Here is a 21,788-nt window from a genome sequence, read left to right as displayed (position 1 = left end):
TCCCATTATCTCCTCTCTCCTCCTCTCTTCACTTCCAGGCTGGATAGATAAGGCTCAGAGGAAATTTTTTGATCCATAGATGATAGGCTGGCCACTAGATGGAAGAATTCAAAATCTCTGTCTAGAAGTAGTAGGAAAGCTGCACCCAGGTGTAGGAAAGAGTTACCCCAAAGGAAATATCCTCCTATGATGGTATAGTGAGAAATAAACTTTGACTATGTCATTTGTTTTGAAATTATGGCATTTATTTTTCACTGTAGTTAGCTTTTACTCTAAAACAAAGATCAGGCAAGGTATGTTCTGGTAAGCTAAAAGATGAAGTTCTCAGGGAAGATACATTTGACCTATCTATGAATGTGTTACTTTAATTCTTCTAGAGAATATGTCTTGATCAACAAAGACCTACTAGTTAAGTTAAGTCAGCAGACAGTTGTTACGGTTTCCTACTGCCATTTATGGTAAGTGACTTTATACCCTTAATAAGGTCATAAGTACTGAGTCTGACACCATCTCTGTGGTGGTTTGCAGTCCAGCCACCATGGTATATAAATCTGGTGCTAAAAATTAGAACAGTTAGCCATGTGAAGAATTTGGGTTCTGTACCTAAACCACAATGAACCCTAATGCAGAATAGTAAAGATTTATTACTGTAAAAGTTTCTATGCAGCAATTTGGTTTGTTTGTTTTTCTTTTGTTAAAAAAATCAAGAGACCATAAAGTTGTCTGAGAAATAACTCAGTGCCTCTGTGAATACTGAGGCTCCTGGGAACTGAATCACGCGCCTCGGTATAACCCCTGTGATTCATCATTCCCAGGGGGATGAGGGTTTAACTTTAGACCACAGTTTACAACAGGGATAATCATTACCTCCCTTTTATTTAGTGCCTTCCAGGTACTGTACTAAACACTTTACTCTTGTAGCAACCTAACACATTATGTGTTTGTATCTCTGTTCTCCAAATAAGAAAACTGAAGTTTAGGAAGCATACGTAACTTGGTCAAGGTCAACCATCTGTATTGTGGCAAAACCAGAATTCCCAAATTCCTGTTCCTACTAGTGTTCCAGACTCCTATTATGGACCTATGGAACTTTAGGTTCTGTATCTTTTTAATTGTATTGGATAGCTCCCTTTTATGTATAATGCTGCCTTTCATGAATATATATTTTGCCACTTTTATTACTGAAGTATAATTGATTTACAATGTTGTGTTAGTTTCAGATGTATAACAAAGTGATTCAGGTATACATTATTATATGTATTATAAAATATAGGTTATTACAAATCATTGCGCATAGTTCCCTGCACTATATAGGCGGTTCTTGTCGGTTAACTACTTTATATATAGTAGTATGTGTATGTTAATCCCAAATGCCTATTTTATCATGCTATCCTTTTCCCCGTTGGTAACATTAAGTTTGTTTTCTATATCTGCAGGTCTGGTTCCGTTTTGTATGTAAGTTCATCTGTATTTTTTTTTAATTCCACATATAAGCGATATGATATGTCTTTCTGACTGACTTCACTTAGTATGTTAATCTCTAGGTTCATCCATGTTGCTGCATATGGCATTATTTCATCCTTTTAATGGCTGAGTAATAGTCCACTGTATGCATAACCACATCTTTATCCATTCATCTGTCAATGGAGATTTAGTTTGCTCCCGTGTCTTGTCTATTGTAAAATAGTGCTGCAGTGAACATTTTGTTGTAATGAGTTTACATCCTAAAAGTTTTCTCAAATTCTCAGTCACTGGACTTTGGACACATTGTGGAAACAATGTGATCATTTGAACATTTTATGTCCTTCCTCAATTATTTTGAATTTTAATACCTATGGCTGATTTGTGTTGAGGTTTGACAGAAAACAACAAAATTCTGTAAAGCAATTATCTTTCAATTAAAAAATAAATAAAAAAGAAAAGGAGCTTTTCAGCCTTAATATCACTAAACACACTGGAGATGCAAGAAATCTATGACTCTTATTGTGACTAGACTGAGTAATGTTATGATAGCTTGAATTTTGCAGGCAAACCTTTGAAAATGACCCCCCCCCAAATAACAGTGATCACATTAACATTCTTTTCCCATTGTAACACTAATCTATTTTTTTTTTTGCAATTTTTCTTCTGTCCATCTACCTACCATTCCACTTGTTTCCTCCCAGAAAGAGTTGTAAGAATCTCCAAGTATCCTTAGCTCTATTTCAAACCATAGATCATAATAACCTCTGAAATATAACTGTACACATGCACCAAATCAACAAATGTGGACGTGCACACACAATGTTTTCTGCATTAAAGCTACTTCCATGTTTCAGAATCTGTGAAATTCAATAATTATTACTACTATTCAATAACCTTCCTAACACACAAATACCTACTATTATGTGGGCCAATTATAGATAATCTCATAATAAAGATGCACAAAGTATTATCTTTCACATGGATCAAATCATGTATTCGTTTGAGACAGAGTGTCATTGTAACACTTATGACAAAGGTAATAACTTTCAAAAATAAATAAATGAATAAAGTTTTTAAAAACAAAGATGCAGGGTTCATAAGTAGAGATAACAGTTTACTGCTTCTAGAAGGATTTGGATGAAATAAGAAATGAAAACAGATACACTGCTTTCATGTAACTGGAGCTATAGCTTTTTAAACACAAATAAGCTGAATTTAAATTTTCCTAAGCTTAATACACTAACAACATGCTACTGCTGCTAAGTCACTTCAGTCGGTTCCAACTCTGTGCGACCCCATAGACGGCAGCCCACCAGGCTCTGCCGTCCCTGGGATTCTCCAGGCAAGAACACTGGAGTGGGTTGCCATTTCCTTCTCCAATGCATGAAAGTGAAGTCATTCAATCGTGTCTGACTTTTTGCGACATCATGGACTGCAGCCTACCAGGCTCCTCTGTTCATAGGATTTTCCAGGCAAGAGTACTGGAGTGGGGTGCCATTGCCTTCTCCAGTCTCTCAGCCATAGATGTGACTGAATGAGAAAATAAAAATTTCTCAATTGCTAGAATTGAAGAGGATGGTCAAGAAAAAATTAGCGGCAAAGGCAAAACCTGTAGATGCAAAAGGGAAAAACCAGTCCATAGAAAACAGTGTTTTGATGACTAACGTATACACACTAATATGTATAAAATGGATAAGCAAGGACTAACTTATATACACTAATATGTATAAAATAAACAGCGACTTACTGTGTAGCACAGAAAACTAATTAAATGTCTTATAATAATCCATAGTGGAAAAGAATCAGAAAAATAATACATATATATGTATATATGGCTGAATCACTTTGCTGTACACTAGAAACTAACACAAAATTGTAATTTAATTATATTTCAGAAAAATAGTTATTGAAAAAATAAACAGAAGTTTTCTGAATTGGTTTGGTGGGAGTGAGGGGACTGGTACCTAGAGAAACTGTACTCCTCCTGGTAATAATTTTTTTTTTTAATTTGTGCTTATCACATAATTTAAAACATATCTGTAGCTTTTTTGGGCTGGAGGTGGGGACTTGGCTTATTCTGAGTCCTCAGTTTCCTAATCTGTGTGTGCAGCCCCCATCAGGCTCACCTGTCCTCCCTTGGTTACATGCCCATACTTCACGCTCATAGGTGCTCTTTCAAGTCTAATTTATGTGAAATCCTGTTATGTCCTCATATCATTTTTATAAACATTCTATCTGATACACACTCACCCCATCTCCCCTTTATAACTTGAAGTATTGAGGATTATGCAGTTAAAATTTTATTTTGTAGGTCTGGATCAGCAAAATTTTCTTGTAAAGGGTCAAATAGTAAATATTGCCAGGCTTGCAGGCCCCACAGCCTCTGTCACAACTTCTCAGCTCTGGCAGAGTGCTGTGACATTGTCCATATATTGCACCTAAACAGGGCTCTGCTCCAAAACCTTCATTTACAGAAACAGGCAATGGTAGATTTGTAGATAGTAGTTTATAGACCTCTTTTGTAGATGAGACACTTCCATTTTTCTTAAGTAAAATTTCCTTTGAGAGTCTTTTTCTATGGAATTTCTTTTCTACGGCCTCTTCTTTTCTTACTGCTTTTGAAATCTTTCCTGAAATTTAGATAAATGCCTTTAATATCATTTTCATTTCTTTTATTTGTGTCTATGACCAGCCTGGATTTGATCTCTAAGTGGGATGTTATTTAAGAAGCACAAGGTCATCAAGTAGAACTTAAAAGAATTTTTATTCATTTCATTTCTTAAAATTCTCATTTATTCTTTGTCTCTAGAAGGATATTAAAGAAGACACAATCCATAACCTTGAATGGCAAGTTCCCTTCTTCTTTATTCTTCCTACATTTTCACATATGGCACTCTATTCATCTTTTTTGCTATCCCAAATCCCCCTACCCCAGCAAGTTCAAACTACAACGTTTTCGTTTTTAACACTGTCTCCTCTGACTAAGAGCACTTTATTTTGCAGATTGATCAAACTACCCATGCTAAATCAGTTAGTTCTTCCTTTTTTTCCTTCTTCCATTCCCAAATTCAGAAGTAAGAACTAGGGCAAAGAAGGAAAATCTAGGCTACTAAAAACCAGGTCAAAATCCATCAACATTTCTGATTTTATTTTTTTTTAATCCAGTCAAATATTACCTGTATGATTTTTATTACCATTATTAACATAAGCTTATTGCAATTATTTGTAAAATGTTCATATTTATACACAGTACCCAGAAAGGGTATCATTGTAGACAGCCTTAGAGGCCATTCTCCCTTCAACTCCTTTATACAGTATCAGTTCAGTTCAGTTCAGTCACTCAGTCGTGTCCGACTCTTTGCAACCCCATGAATCGCAGCACGCCAGGCCTCCTTGTCCATCACCAACTCCCGGAGTTCATTCAGACTCACGTCCATTGAGTCGGTGATGCCATCCAGCCATCTCATCCTCTGTCGTCCCCTTCTTCTCCTGCCCCAAATCCCTCCTAGCATAAGAGTCTTTTCCAATGAGTCAACTCTTCGCATGATGTGGCCAAAGTACTGGAGCTTCAGCTTTAGCATCATTCCTTCCAAAGAAATCCCAGGGCTGATCTCCTTCAGAATGGACTGGTTGGATCTCCTTGCAGTCCAAGGGACTCTCAAGAGTCTTCTCCAACATCACAGTTCAAACACATCAATTCTTCAGTGCTCAGTTTTCTTCACAGTCCAACTCTCACATCCATACATGACCACAGGAAAAACCATAGCCTTGACTAGACGGACCTTAGTCAGCAAAGTAATGTCTCTGCTTTTGAATATGCTATCTAGGTTGGTCATAATTTTTCTTCCAAGGAGCAAGCGTCTTTTAATTTCATGGCTGCAGTCACCATCTGCAGTGATTTTGGAGGCCAAAAAAATAAAGTCTAACACTGTTTCCACTGTTTCCCCATCTATTTCCCATGAAGTGATGGGACCAGATGCCATGATCTTCGTTTTATGAATGTTGAGCTTTAAGGCAACTTTTTCACTCTCCTCTTTCACTTTCATCAAGAGGCTTTTTAGCTCCTCTTCACTTTCTGCCATAAGGGTGGTGTCATCTGCATATCTGAGGTTATTGATAATCTCTCCCAGCAATCTTGATTCCAGCTTGTGTTTCTTCCAGTCCAGCGTTTCTCATGATGTATTCTGCATATAAGTTAAATAAGCAGGGTGACAATATACAGCCTTGACGTACTCCTTTTCCTATTTGGAACCAGTCTGTTGTTCCATGTCCAGTTCTAACTGTTGCTTCCTGACCTGCGTACAGATTTCTCAAGAGGCAGGTCAGGTGGTCTGGTATTCCCATCTCTTTCAGAATTTTCCACAGTTTCTTGTGATCCACACAGTCAAAGGCTCTGGCATAGTCAATAAAGCAGAAATAGATGTTTTTCTGGAACTCTTGTGCTTTTTCCATGATCCAGCGGATGTTGGCAATTTGATCTCTGGTTCCTCTGCCTTTTCTAAAACCAGCTTGAACATCAGGGAGTTCACAGTTCACGTATTGCTGAAGCCTGGCTTGGAGAATTTTGAGCATTACTTTACTAGTGTGTGAAATGAGTCAATTGTGCGGTAGTTTGAGCATTCTTTGCCATTGCCTTTCTTTGGGATTGGAATGAACTGACCTTTTCCAGTCCTGTGGCCACTGCTGAGTTTTCCAAATTTGCTGGCATATTGAGTGCAGCACTTTCACAGCATCATCTTTCAGGATTTGAAACAGCTCAACTGGAATTCCATCACCTCCACTAAGACTGGAAGAGGTCAGGGAGAGGAAAGGGAGAAACTCCAGCTACCACTTCTCTGCTTCATATTCACCATTGCAGCACCTCCTCATAGACTTGGCCCTCTCACACTAAGACAAAGCAAGCAAATGTCAAAGGCTCACCTGGCAAAACCGCCACACTCTGTAACCACCTTCTAAGTAGGTCTGGGCAGCTGCAGGGGGAGAGAAAGGGCCTGTCCATAGACAAGGTTGGTCTCTCCAAGTCACATTCATGAAGGCAGGCTGTCTATAGGAAGTGGGAGGCCCAGAAGCAAAGGAGGTGATTGTTATCAGATGGGGATGCCATCAGAGAGCACAGAGAAGGAAACTTTCTGGAGGGGAGGCCTGAACTACAGTTGGGGCAGCAGTGATTCTTTCCATAGTGAGGGAACTTGAGGCACAAAGTCTTTGCAGCCCTGTCATTGACTTGCAATGGGCAGTCTTCCCCAAGGGTCAGAAATAGCTCTGTGTCGAAGTCTGCTGTCAGCTGAATGTAGCAAAACTGGGCCTGGTTGTAAAATAGTCAAGGAACACTAGGGTTGGGGCCTTAAAACAGTAGAATAATAAAATAGGAAGGAAGCTGGGTGATTATCTAGTAATCCAATAACCTTCCTTTACATATGGGGGAAAATCAAGACTTGCAAGAAAAAGGGGTTTCCCCCAAACTTACCCAGCCAGTTAGTCTACAGCAACAAAAAGAATATGCATATTACCCTTGAGTGCTTTTTCCTCTGGATTGCTCTTCATGATTAGAAATGTTAACTTGGAGGAAGATGCAATAGGAGCTTTGGGTTATTCTGTGAAGATGGATGACAGGAAAGCATAGTGAACCATTTTGCTTTAGAGGTTCAGCTAGAACTTTGCTTCATGAAGGAGTTTCTCTGTACCTCCTGTAGGCTGTCCCCTTGTTTGCTTTGCATGCCCAGACTTCCCTCTCTAGGAGTCTGGGTCAGCCAGCAGCCCAGGTGATTATGATTTGCTTATTTTCCCCACTGTTGAATCCCTGGAGCTAGACGCCAATGGTTCTTAACCAATGCCTCCTGTTAGCAGCTCTTGTGGAACTCTTGAATTTTTAAATAGTACTCCTAGCCAGATTCCACTCTTCCGAATTTGGGTTTAATTGGTTTGCAGGAGTGCCCATCCATCTATATTTTGAGCATCTCATGTCTTCTATTGTGTAAACAAGTTTGCGAAATACAGGACTGAAATACAAGGCTGAAAGATTCAGCCTTGAATAGGCTAACAGCACACAAGTGGAGAGGTAAGGTGGACAGTTTGGAGAGATGTTACTGAGGATGAATTAGGCCAGAAGAGGGCCATTGCTCAAGAGTAGAGGAAAAAAGAGCAAGAGGCTAGAGGCCTATTGGGGAGGGTAATGAGGTTCGAATGGACTCAGGTGGAAGCACTCTGCTAGCCTGATTAAGCAAAGGCTTTAGGATTTCGAAGGAAACTGTAAAGACAGATCTACAGGCTCTGGGCTGAAGAATATTTGGTTTCCTCAGCAAGAAGGAATGGCAAAGGACAGATTACTCAGAAGGAAGTTTTTTTGAATTAACAGGTAAAGTAGAGATAATAATGGGACAGTTCTAGAAGTGGCAGTGTTTTACAGTCAGAATTTCTAAGGCCTTGGTCTGTCAGATAACGAGGTCAAAAGCCTCCTGCAGAATGAATAATATAATTTTGGACCCAGAGGACCTTAGAGGTCATCAGTGTCAGCCTCCTCACTTCACAGAGGAGGACTGTAAATCCCATAGAGGGTCAGAGACTTGCCCAAGATCACCTATAAGCTGAGTTTTTGACCTCTGTCCTGGTAGAGTCCTCACAGTGTAATGGTAAATAGCACAGCCTGCAGAGCCTGCTGCCTCTCTTATCAAGTGTGCATCTTTGGGGGAACTTACTAGTTGTCTGTGTGCCTCAGTTCCCTCATCTCTAAAATGAGGATAATGATAGTCCACTTTATTATTGGTAATTGGGTAGATTATAAGCATTGCTCTCTGTAAAACATTTAGAACAATGCCTAACATGTGATATGTGTTCTATAACAGTAATTATAATTATTATACCATACTGTTTTACTCAAGTGATAAAAAAATCCTAGTGAATAAGACTGTCATAATACCCATTTAAGGATTCAGATTTGGAGAAAATGCAGATTTCTCAAGGTGCTCTATTTTTGATAACAACTGCAGCGGAATAGATTTCAGGTGAATTGCAGAGCTGTGTGTTTTCATGTGCAGTTTTGTTAAAGTGTAGATTCCTGGACCTCACTCCAGATTATCTGAACTAGAATCTCTTGGAGGTATGGACAGGGACTCTTGTGTTTTCCAAATACAGACCTGTAGAACAGTGAAGTTTGGCACTTACTTCCATTTTGGGGAAGTGGAATAACCTCCTATAATCAGTATCCGAGGCTTTCCCTCTCCATAAGAGATAGGTACTCTTCTCTTTTCACTGTGACAGATATGGAAATTGAGAGGCTTAGAGAGGCTGAATAACTTTCCCCAAATGACTGACTTTGTAAATAACAGAATAGAGCCTCTGAGGTCAAATCCTTAATACCTGTTGAGTTGCCATCTTCCCAGTTACCATGTGATCTTGAGGAAAAGCATGACTAGGTTTCAGTTTTCTTATCTGGAAAATGGGGTAATATTGGTATTTACATGATATTATGAAAATTAATATATGCCAAGTATGTTGCAGAGTACCTTGCCCATAGATGCAATCAAATATTAACCATTATTTCTGCTCTAGATATTGGCATTGCTATTTTTACTCCAACTTTCCAAAAACTTACTTCAGTAAGTACTGACTTGGCCCCCACCCCACCCTTGTACCAGATGCTCTGCTATACTGTGAAGCCACAAAATCTAAACACTGAAATAAATGATGTTCTTATCTCGAACAACCAACCACTCAATGGAAACTAAATAAAAAACTAGACTCTAACAAAAGATGTGATCCTGATCAGACAGGAACCACAAAGGGCCATAATGATTTAGCAAAAAACAAAACTCATCTACAAGGATCCCTTAGAAAATATGTCATTCCATGTAGGTACATTTTTTTAGATAAACTGTTTAAATAGCATCTTTTCCTTTTTATATTGTAATGTAGATATTTCTGAAAATGAGGCATACATACTCTGCTGTCCTTCTAAACCAAGAACAGGGCTTCCCTCATAGCTCAGTTGGTGAAGAATCTGCTTGCAATGCAAGAGACCTGGGTTTGATTCCTGGGTTGGGAAGGTGCCCTGGAGAAGGAAATGGCAACCCACTCCAGTATTCTTGCCAGGATAATCCCATGGACAGAGGAGCCTGGCAGGCAACAGTCCATGGGGTCATAAGAGTCAGACCAAACAGAGAAGGTATGTGCCATGAAAATGCTTGATGACTCAGAATTACCACTGAAAACCTTATTCACTGGGTTGTATCATTACAGCAAAGTCCTCAGGGGCTTCTGAGGATATACTCGTCTCTTTGTTTTCATTCTTGGTTTTAATTTTTTTTCTGTCTCTTGTATTGCTACAAAACATCCACTTCCCTCCTTTAGAAATCTTTGTGATTTGTCATAAAGAGTGAAGACTTCAGAGTCAATCTGATTTGTATTTGTATACTAACTATGCTAGCTTGCATGAACCAAGGTCATTCATTCATTCATCTGGAATTCTGGTACTTATAGGGATACAAAAACATATTCATGCAATTTTCTGTCTTGGGAGACTATAATGTGAAGTTTCTTACTCATTCATAACTATAATTTTCTCAAATCTCTCAAATAGAGCTAAGGCATTAACCAACATTGAAATATTAGGAATTTGGGGGAAGTGGTAGGCGAGGGGTACAAAAATACCTACATCAGTATGGCAATGACTTTTTTATTTTCTTAAAAATATTTTTGGTTGTTAATTTATTTGTCTACTCTGGGTCTTTGTTGCAGCATGCAGGGTCTAGTTCCCTGACCAGGGACTGAATGTGGGCCCCTGGCATTGGGAGCATGGAGTTTTAGCCACTGGACCACCAGGAAAGTCCCTATAGCTTTTTTCTTAAAAGCAAAACAAAAAAGTCTTTAGATTTCTTTCATGGAAACCAATACTAACCTAGTTCTTTAGTAATGGTGAAGTGGCATAACAAGAACTTTCAGAAAGGAAAGGATATTCTTTGCTTATGAAACCTTATGAAAGGTTTCATAGGAGTGAGATATTTTCAGAAAGCAGTGGAAGCCTATATTTCCAGATGCTGTAATAGGTTCTGGGGATGTAGAAGCGAACAAAGCAATGGTTGCTCCCAGTGACTTTGTATTCTGATGGAGAACTGTCAGTAGGCCAATAAATATATAATACAGTTGCAGATAAGTGATTGAAAAAAATATATAGAAGTTCATAGAATGATTTTATTGAATTTATTTGTCTAAATTCAATGTAGTGCATTCCTCAATATTAAGAAAATTCCTCTGATTCAATTTCCCCACAGTCCTTCTAGACCTTTATACTCATATGGGACTGTCAATAAAACCCCTGTGAAGCCTCATTTATAGAAAGTATAGATGCTGAGAAATAAAGTCCTTTCCAATTTTTTTGTTGTCATTGTTATTGTTGTTCTACAACTCTGTGTTGTAAAGAACCAGGAAATTAATATCATGGTTCTTGACTTCCAGTTCCTTACTTGTTAACTGGGGCAATGCCATTTCAACATTAGTAAATTATAAAAGAATTAACTAAGGAAAGAGTACTTGAAGTTTGCCAAATTGAGGAAATGAACTCAAACAACAAAAAAAAGATATTGTCACTGGCTTAACCCGTCCAGCAGCTATAACAAAATACCACCAAATGGCTTATCAACAACAGAAATTCATTTCTCACAGTTCTGGGATCTGGTAAGTCCAAGATCAAGGCACCAGCAGGTTTGATGTCTGATGTGGTCTCACTTCCTTGTTCACAGACTGCTAACTTCACCATGTAGTGAAAGGGGCAAGAGAACTCTGTGGAGCCTCTTTTTAAGGGAATTAACCCCATTCATGAGGACTTTACCATCATTACCTAATTACCTCCCAAGACCTCACCTCCAATAAGTTTCAACATACGGATTTTGGGATAAACACATTCAGTCTGTTGCAGTAGCCCTTCTGAGCTGAGTTTTCTACTGAATGTTGGTAAATGTAAATAATAAAGCTTGTGGGAAGATAGTGGAATACAAGAGATCATGATCTGAAAAGATTCTTGGCTGAAAACAAGCAAGATGTAGAATGCAGCTAGCTGAATATTTTAGAGAAGAGGGTCTTCTCAAAAGAACAAAGAGAATGATGGGCCAGAGCTGATTAGATTTTGTCTAGGGCACAAAGATGAGTGACTGCAAATTCTGAGTCAGGGAAAAGTGACCTGATAAAAATGCTGTCTGGGAAAGACTGATGATCATATGCAGGTTAGAAGAGAATTCTGACAAGTGAAATGAAGGTAGGAAGAAAGTTCAGTGGGAATTGGTAGTATAAGAAAAGATTTAGATCTATAAATCAGAGAAAACTTACCTTTAAGGCAGCAAATGCCTATGATTAAAAGAAGGGCACAAAATATGCGTCTTAGAAGATTCAGTACTTAAGAGAGGGAAGATCACCTCAGAGTTAAAAACTGGTGAATTGGCATTAGATACACTAACTCTAATGAGAGAATTTGGGGGTTGGGGCATGCTATACAGTAGGTCCTTTTGGCGGTTATCTATTTTATATGTAGTAGTGTATGTATGTTAATCCCAAACTCCTAAATTATCTCTCCCACCCTTTCCCCTTATCCATTCAAGCCTGTTTGTCAAAAGTGAAGCTGGAAGATGGGTTTAACTTTAAGAGAAGGAACAGACTGGTCATTTTTCAAAATGAAGTTGAAAAGAAAATATTTCCTTCCAAAAAAAAGTTCTTAATGGGCCTGCTTTAGATTATGCAGGTGGCTTCCAGGAAATGAGTTTACCTCAAGTATTTGAATAAATTTACTCCTCCAGGGCTCTTGGACACTATTGGGTTCAATAAAGAGGCAGTTTACTAGAAGACATCAAGGTGCTCTTCAGCATCCTTAAAATTAAGCATGAGAATTAATAATGATAATAGCAGAGTAAACTGAAAGCAGGGGAATGTTTCTGAACTAAAAATACAAAAGAAATTTTGTGATTTGGACTGCTCCTGAGGCCAATCAAAACCCAGGGATTGAACCCGCATCTCCAGAATTGATTGGCAGGCAGATTCTTTATCATTGAGCCACCAGGGAAGCCCTGAATTAATACAAAGATTTCACCCAAAGGCAAAACATTGGAAGATAGGTAGGAATTACTTCATTCTTCCTGATACCAGATGATCACTTCCCTTCCTTTCTCTGAAAAATATGTTGCATGTTTATTCACAAATGGAAATCAATACTGGGTTTGCAGAAGAGAGACCCTGGAGATCCTTAAACCTAGACAATTGATTTTTTTTTTTTTAAACAGAATCCTTTCTTCAATGAAATCTTGCTCAGAGCCCTAATACATGGAAAACAGACAAAAGTCAAACTTCATTGTATTAAGGACAAGTATGTTTCTGGAGATCTACTGATATGGCCATTTCTTTATATATATGAGTATGCTGAGGCACCTAGGGTTTCATGAAATAATTTGATAACCACCAATCTATACCACACCCCACACTCATCATTTTAAATAAAGCCCTCTTGATGCTTGAGGCTGTGAGGGAGGAAGCGCCCAATTTAATGTTGCAAGCCTGAGACAAAGATGACCTAGAAGAAAGTGAGAGGTGATAGAGGTGTTGATTTGGTCCAAGGATACAGATACAGAATGCAAGATTTGAACTGAATTGAAATGAGGGATGATTCCAGTTTAATGCAATTATCAATATGTCTGTGTGACACTTTTGCAACTTTAACAGACCTTTCAAATACACTATTTAGGTAGCTTAGTTCAGTAAGTATTGTCTGGATACAAATTATATAGTATTTAATCTAATAGAATCAGTGTATTGATTCTGTAAATACAATCATTGCTTGTGTAAACAAAAACGTATAACACATTTTCTATAGGTAAACCTTTCAAGTAAGGCCTTCAACCACTCTGTGAAGGAAGCATAGCTGAAAAATGTGTGGTACAAAAATAGTAAGTAGCATGGCCATGGCTTCATAGAATGTCAATAGGAAAACTGAGATTTGAATCCAAGTCTGTCTTATTCCAATACCCATGTTCATTCCACTCTAACCTCAAGGAACTATCAAACTGAAAAGTTGAGAGATCTAGGCTTCAGTTCAGTTCAGTCGCTCAGTCGTGTCCGACTCTTTGCGATCCCATGAATCACAGCACGCCAGACCTCCCTGTCCATCACCAACTACCGGAGTTCACTCAGACTCATGTCCATCGACTCCGTGATGCCATCCAGCCATCTCATCCTTGGTCGTCCCCTTCTCCTCCTGCCCCCACCCCCTCCCAGCATCAGAGTCTTTTCCAATGAGTCAACTCTTCTCATGAGGTGGCCAAAGTACTGGAGTTTCAGCTTTAGTATCATTCCTTCCAAAGAAATCCCAGGGCTGATCTCCTTCAGAATGGACTGGTTGGATCTCCTTGCAGTCCAAGGGACTCTCAAGCATCTTCTCCAACACCACAGTTTAAAAGCATCAATTCTTTGGTGCTCAGCCTTCTTCACAGTCCAACTCTCACATCCATACATGACCACAGGAAAAACCATAGCCTTGACTAGATGGACCTTAGTCAGCAAAGTAATGTCTCTGCTTTTGAATATGCTGTCTAGGTTGGTCATAACTTTTCTTTCAAGGAGGAGGCTTAGTCTTCAATTATTTAAAATTCTTTGTCATATTTGTTACACAAGTAAAAAGCTAGCATTTGCGAGATGCAACAAGAGGCCAAGAATATTTAAAGAAAAATTGTATTTCAAATAAGCAACCAGGAAATCCGCTGTGGGCTGGAGAGCACTGAGGACTGGGCAGGTGTTTGAAAGCCAGCAGAGTAGAGATGATGCTCTTTATGTAACATTCAAGAAAACCGAAGCTCACACAACTGAGGGGCATTTTCAAGGGGATGGAGCTGGTTAGCTGTAACATCAGAGATACAGGGAAGGTCTTTTTAGAAATCAAAGAGAAACTAAAGGGAAAATATGAAACAAAGGAATATCAGAGTAAGCATGAGATAATCCAGAACTTCCATGTAGAAATAGTAAAAGCAGTAGAAATCCTAAGCGACTATGGAGTCAATGATATTTTTTCTCTCTGCTTCAGAGGGGAGTGACAGTGTCTAACTTCCGTCTATGCGCCTTTCTTCTTTTTGAGTCAGCCCCATACTGTCTATTATTTAAGATCTAGGTTATGTTAACTGTCAGTCTCTTAGAAACTATATCTACATTTCTGCCACCTTTAAGAAAAAACTTGTACTAATTTTCATATTAAATGTCACACTGAACATCACTGAGAATCTTCTCTGTGCTGCTGGGTTTACCTTCTAGTACTCACCTGGCTGTCAGGATACCAATCGTGGTGTTAAAGTGTTTGGATATTAGGGATGTGCTTGTGGGTCCATGTACAGGATAATCCATATGACAGTTTATTTACATTTTGGAGTTTGAATAATTCATACATTTGTTTACCTCCATTTCTTTCACTGCTTAGGAGTTGTTTTTATTTTCTCCACTTCCTTCCCCTTCTGTCTTATTTGAAGGAACATAAACATATTCAAAAGTGTCACCTGTGGGTGAAATCTTAACTCTCAGTCAGTATTAGATTTATTAAACTTAACTTCTTTTCTACTGACTAGTTGGGAGTATATAAACCAAGTTTGGATTCTTTCCCCAAAAGAAATTTAAAAAAAAAATGAATGTACTCTTTTGATGTAAAGATATTGGATTTTCAGATGCTCTTCTAATTATAGACAGATTTTCTGGATGGGCCCATGAGGAACATTGTAAACTTTCATAGCCACTCTTATTTCCACCTCCATCAGGTCAACTTTCTTACTCATTGTACCTGCTCTGCCTATGTTACTGCATCTGTTCTCATGGATTATTTTCACCCTATGATGAGGATTTCTGTTTCTAAACTTCTGGCCTGTTTCTCTCCCATAAGTTTAAGGTTTATTCAACTGTGTGCTACACTTTTAATATATCCCGTTGGTACCTCAAACTTAACATGCTAAGATGGAACTCATCATCTCTCCTTTCCTTCCAAGCCAGATATTCCAACTGTATTCATTGGTTTAGTTAATGGAATCATCAACCACTGAGTTCAGTAAGGTTGGAAACTTGAAGTCATCTTTGCCTCTGCTATTGCTTCTTCTTCCATCAGTAATATAAACAATATCTGATTTAACCTTTTCACTAATTATTAAAATTATCCCCACCTTCTCCACCCTCACTTCTATCATCCTGCTGTCTTATCTGGACTTATACAACAACCTCATAAATAACTTTGTCCATAAACCGATAAGCTATAAATCCTTCCTCCATACAACTTTCAGATTGATCAATGTAAGACATATTCTGTGTCAAACTCATGCTTCAAATCCTTTAATACTATAGAGATGGCTATATTAACCTATGTATGTGATTAAAAAAACTTGTATATAAATGAATACACACACATAGATACAAAGGAAAGTACAATAATATTAGAATTTCTGAATAAGATCATATCAATGTCAATATTCTAGTTGTGATATTATATGACAGTTTTGTAAGATGTTACTTCCCATTGGGGAAAATTGGGTAACTGGTACATGGATATGCTCTTTATTTTTTATTATAACTGTATGTGACTATAATTATTTCAAAATATAAAGTTTGCTTAAAAATATCTCACAAAATTCTTCAACACTCACCAGAAGAATTTAAGCTTTTGAAACAACATGTCACAACATGTTGCTTTCCACCTTTATCTCCTGGCATTCGCGGCCCCAAATTTTTATGCTAGGCTAATAGAGTCACATACTGCTCACTCTATAACTTTAGTCCTTATCTGGCCTGACTAATTTCTTCTCATCATTTAAGGCTTTTTCCTTGATCTATCAGATGTGATGGTGTATGTCATCGTTGTACTTTTACAGTGTTATGCACATTTTATCACATTTATTAGAGATTTCCCCCCTGTTTTAACTTCTTTACCAGGACCTTTTAGTGGGTGAAACAGTCTTATTTACTTTTATTTCCAGTGCCCATTAATTTCCTGACAAATAATAGATGTTCTCTGTATATCTGACTTTAGTAAATGAATGTGCCTCTCTGTAAGCTTGAAAACCATCAACTAATCTTATTATCTTCTGCTATATAACTAGACTTAAAGCATTCATTTGCAATTTAAGATGATTGACTATCCTACTATTTCTTCAACTCTTTATTATACAAACAGTAATGATTAAGACCTTAGCTAAGTTCATCCCGGAGTAAAATTAGTCTACTGATAATCACAATGAATCATATATGTTTAAGGTGAGATATGCAGATAGAATGCAGATTTGGAGACTATATCACCTGAGAAAGCTGATGTTTTCCTTCACATGTATAAGGATCAAGTTTTCTTTCTTTCTTTTTTTTTTTTTTTGAGTAAAAGCAAACTTGAGGACCCTATAACAAAATGAAGCAAATAGAAATACCATTCATTTGTGGTGTATTCAGATGTTTGCTTATCCCTTGGTCTGACATATAATTCTACACTCCAATTAAAAACCACCCACGTATACATTAAGAAGTGTAACTGGTGATAAAAAAAAAATTGAATTCAAAAGTTTGAATTTATTGTCCCTGGGCCTGATGCTAAGACGGTAGTTATGAGAGGGGTGATTATGCTGAGGGTAAAATTTAAGATTTCTAAACTCATTTTTATTTTCTGATTTTTCTTTTTACTTGCTGGAGGCTGAATGGGCAGATAATCAACTAAGACATTTGTGAAATGGGCTTAATAATAGGTTAGACTCACTGTCAGGCTTAGTGAGGGAATGTTTATTTTCTTTTTGAAATCTGCAGAATGTAGATTTTGGGTAGTGAAGCTGCAGAGTGTAACTTTTCTAGTTAAGAAATAGAGCTTTGATAGAAGACTCGATTGCCTGATTTTAATGGCAAAATGGGATCCTTGCCACTGCCTAAAGAGATACCAGTTGCTTAACTTGTAAAATTGGCTGTGTATACCTACATGTTTTTGAAACTTCACTCACTCAACTTTTTGATTGACTATGTTTTAATTTTAATATTGTCTCATTAATATAGAAACTGTAACCCTAGTTTCATTTTTTATCCTTTCAAGGTTTGTAGAAACCCCAGCCCATTTCTCTTGGAAAGAAAGTTATTACCGATCCACTATGTCCCAGAGCACACAGACAAATGAATTCCTCAGTCCAGAGGTTTTCCAGCACATCTGGGATTTTCTGGAACAGTAAGTATCAAATAAGCAAAAAAAGCTGTTTTACGTGAATTGTTATAAATAGGTAGTGGTAGTACCTATAAGCAGTCGAAGTACTGCTTATGAAGGCATGTTTTTAGAATCAATAAAAATCAGGTGATATTATTGGGAAAAAATTATTCTCTCCAATAGCATCTGTGTGTTCAAAATTCAGCACAGATTTATTCAGTTTTCAACACCAGAAAATCATTATTGTTCCAAGGTGGTATAATTTTGGAGGATCAGAAGGACTCACCTACCTAACCCAAAATAATTTCCCCAATGACTCTCTGATAGTCAAATTCATTCCTTTGGGTTAAAGACTCTCATATACTTTTATATTGTAAATAATCTCTGAGAAAGTAAAACACTTTATTGTTCATTATACCTTGCTAGGAAAAGGATAATTATCTCCTTAAGATTAGGCTGGGGCACCTAAGTAAATTAAGGGAAAGATGAAACAATACCAGAGTATTGGGAACCCATACGATTAGAATACATCTCTGACTCGTTCCTTCTATTCTGTGTTCCACCTAGTGATTCTTTGATGAGGGCAGTGATTTTTACTTTACAAATGGAGCTTAGATTTGGAATGCCAGAGGTTTTACATCTGGTAAGTATTTGAGCCAGAATTCATGATGAGAGTTTCTGACTCCAACCAATGAGCTTTGCCAACTTTAAAGCAATAAGAGCTCATTGTTACCAACTGAATGAGTGTGTGTTAGTCCCTTTCCACACCTAACACACTTTTGTTTTCCTTTATGGCAGACCCATCTGTTCAGTTCAGCCCATTGACTTGAACTTTGTGGATGAACCATCAGAAAATGGTGCAACAAACAAGATTGAGATTAGCATGGACTGTATTCGCATGCAGGACTCGGACCTGAGTGACCCCATGTGGGTGAGTGGCATGGGCTTCCCCTATAAATCTGTGGGCCATGCTATCCACTTCTCTGTTATACCTCTTCCATGTCACATAAAAGAGCAGGTGACTCTGAATGGTCAAGGCCATTGGAAAGAGAGTCATTTTGGTCAGCAGAGAAAGAATTAAGAGCTGTGGGTTCTGAGTCTGCCTCATCTCTGCGTAATGTATATGTTTCCATTGGTGTGGAGAAGGGGATTGGAGTTAATTCCTTGCATTCTTTTTTTTTTTTTTTAAAGTTTTTTATTTTTTTAATTTTAAAATCTTTAATTCTTACATGTGTTCCCAAACATGAACCCCCCTCCCACCTCCCTCCCCATAACATCTCTGTGGGTCATCCCCATGCACCAGCCCCAAGCATGCTGTATCCTGCGTCAGACATAGACTAGCGATTCAATTCTTACATGATAGTATACATGATAGAATGCCATTCTAATTGCTCCTCCCAGTGTTTCACAGCTGGTGGAGACAGAACCAAAGTCAAGTCCTGAATTGTATCCAAAGCACTTTCTTCTATGGCAAACTGCCTTTCTTGTAGAATTATCCTTTTTAAATGAAGGAGGATGAAGTAAATTCTACACAAATACACAGATTCAAGTACCTGGTAATAGAGGAAGAGGAAAGAAGCTAGTATCTAAAATAGGCTGTCTATTTTTCTTTTAACTTCACCACTGGGTCACTCATGACCTTAAATCACAGTTATAAAATGGTAAGAACTTACATATACACACCTCCCTGGCAGCTAAGGAGTATACAGGTTAAGGATAGTAAAACATTTTACTGAGGTACTTAGGTGAACTTTCTTGTATTTGTGCAATCCATTATGCCAACTGGTGTGTTTTCTTTTTTAAAATCATTCATTCATCCCACAAGCCCTACTGCTTTTCCTGTATAAAAGCAAACAAAAATCTGTGGAAAAATAGAAACTAAAAGAGCTAGAAAGAGGGTGGGGTGTCATAGAGTGTCTGCTGCTGTAATTAAACAGAGCGCCTTATAATGTACCGTGCCTTTCTCTTTTGGAGGTGGGGACGATTACCAGGTAACTTCATTTGAAGGAGTGGTACAGATGAAATGTTTTGGTATACCCTTGCCTTTCTGATTCAGTGTAAGATTTTACTGGAATTCTCACTGTATACTTTTTTATATAGATTGTACTTTTTAATATTGGAAGAAGAGGAGGTGGGGGAAAAAGGAGAGAAAATGGCCAAAGATAGAAAGTTGTAATTTTACAAATACGCTGATATTTTGTCACCAAATTGATAAATGAAAAATACACTTCTTCATTGGCCCATTCCCTCTTAATATGGATTCAGTTCTCAATTATCCTTGAGCTAGTGAAAAGAAACTGCTTGGTAAATCCAAGGTTAAGTAATTCAAAGCTTGGGAATGTATGATAATTAAGCATAAATATTTATAAATATATAAATTCTGATTTAACAGTGATTTAGAAATTAGGATAGTCCCAATTCATTGAATAATATCACCTTTTACACTGATAGGTTTGCCTAGGTTGGTGCTCTGTGTCTTCTTACATTCTCTCCAGGCAGGGATTTTCTGTTTCTCATAAAAGCAAGTCAAAGTTATTTAATTTAAAATGCAGAATGAAGTATTTTCATTTACAGTTCCTGTTATTATTACCTTCTCACATACTGAAGCACATGGATTTTTAATGTACCATGCTGTTTCTCCTTTGCTGTTAGACATTTTCTCCTTGAGAACATCTCATTTTTTCCTCCTTGTATCTAGCCATTTCCTATCCATCTCTCAACATCAAGCTTGCCTTACCTTCTTTAGGAAAAGATTCCATATCACTGTTCTCTACCGGTCTGAATTAGAGATCATTCTACAGAAGCAATCTAGGTATAATTTTAGTCATAAGACTTATTATATAATATTAATATTATATATTATTTCTTTCTCTATCTCTAAAGGGGACCAGTGTCATATTTTGTCATGCACAGTTTTGTTTTGTTTTGTTTTTGCCACGTTTTCCCATGGTAGGCCCTCGGGAATTTTTAAAGTCATAATAATGAGACTTGAAAGTTATCTAAAAAGGTAAAATGTTCTCTTTAAGATAGCCCTGTCCAAAATATTTTTTTTTTTTCAATGACTATAATGTCCTATATGTGTATTGTTCAACACAGTAGCCATTAGCCATGTGAATCCATTGGGCATGTGAAATATGGCTAGTGCAAACGAGCCATATTTGTAACTTTAGTTAATTGTAACTTTAGTTAGTTTAAATTTAAATTGTTTCGTGCAGCTAGTTGGTAGTGTATGGGGTAGCAAAGTTCTAGAATACCATCAATCAGGGAACCATTCTCTGCTTCAACATTCACAACAGCAAAACTTTCTGTCCTGTCCTTCTCTTGTATTCCTTCCATTCTGATTATAGTAGATCAGTATAAAAAGCATTGTGCTCCTTTACCTCCATTGTTTCCTCACTTCTGTTTGAAAGTACTCAGATTCGCCATTTGAGTTAGAAAGATTCAGTCATTTAAAGTTTATTTTGGTGCTTTGGGGGCTTCCCTGATGGCTCAGATGATAAAGAATCCTCCTGCAATGCAGGAGACCCTGGTTTGATCCCGGGGTTGGGGAGATCCCCTGGAGAAGGGAATGGCTACCCACTCCAGTATTCTTGCCTGGAGAATTTCATGGACAGAAGGTCCTGGCAGGCTACAGTCTATGGGGTCACAAAGAGTCAGACATAATTGAGCAAATAACACTTTTACTTTTGGTGCTTTTACAAAAGAGCTAAAGGAAACTTTGGAGGAAACCTAGTGGAGTATCTAAGAAAGAATCAGCTAAGTTATACAGTGATCTCCTAAGAGGGTAAGGAGGAAGGAGAGAAAGACAAGGAAATTCATAGATATAATTGCTCTTGTGGCCGTGTCTTATTTAGCTAAGAAGGCACTGCCTTGTTTTTTAGGTTATTATTATTTAAGAAAAGTTTGAAAGGATTATTCATTTGTATTCAAAATGTTTTTCCTGAGCATCGGCTATGAATCTATATGCCTGATATTGATTCTTTTTAATTGATTTTTGTTGATGCTCATTTATGCTGGTGCTCATTGAAACTGAGAGTATTCCATTTGAAGGTGATTTAAATGTACCCCTTAGATGTCTGAGTTACAAATTTTCTTAGGCTTCAATATCAGATGATGGTTAACACATCTAATATTTTATTTAATCCTTTCTGGAACTTCA

General features: G+C 37.6%; 1 protein-coding gene across 5 annotated transcripts in view; it reads left to right on the top strand.

Annotated features, from left to right (window-relative positions):
- The window catches only part of TP63 (tumor protein p63), a 261,935-nt gene that overhangs the window by 80,974 nt on the left and 159,173 nt on the right, over positions 1-21,788 (top strand). For 3 of the 5 annotated variants that reach the window (XM_052645369.1, XM_052645303.1, XM_052645246.1), the window contains exons 2-3: positions 17,525-17,653; positions 18,428-18,560. In XM_052645369.1, coding sequence (XP_052501329.1) covers positions 17,525-17,653; positions 18,428-18,560 — 262 coding nt within the window. Of the gene's footprint in view, positions 1-17,524; positions 17,654-18,220; positions 18,273-18,427; positions 18,561-21,788 lie in introns of those variants that run through there. The other 2 variants (XM_052645439.1, XM_052645446.1) reach the window with 2 other exon arrangements.

This window comes from Budorcas taxicolor, chromosome 1 (genome assembly GCF_023091745.1).
Source record: "Budorcas taxicolor isolate Tak-1 chromosome 1, Takin1.1, whole genome shotgun sequence".
Taxonomy (NCBI): domain Eukaryota; kingdom Metazoa; phylum Chordata; class Mammalia; order Artiodactyla; family Bovidae; genus Budorcas; species Budorcas taxicolor.
Note: the sequence above shows the minus strand (reverse complement) of the source record. Positions and strands in the feature narration are given on the sequence as shown.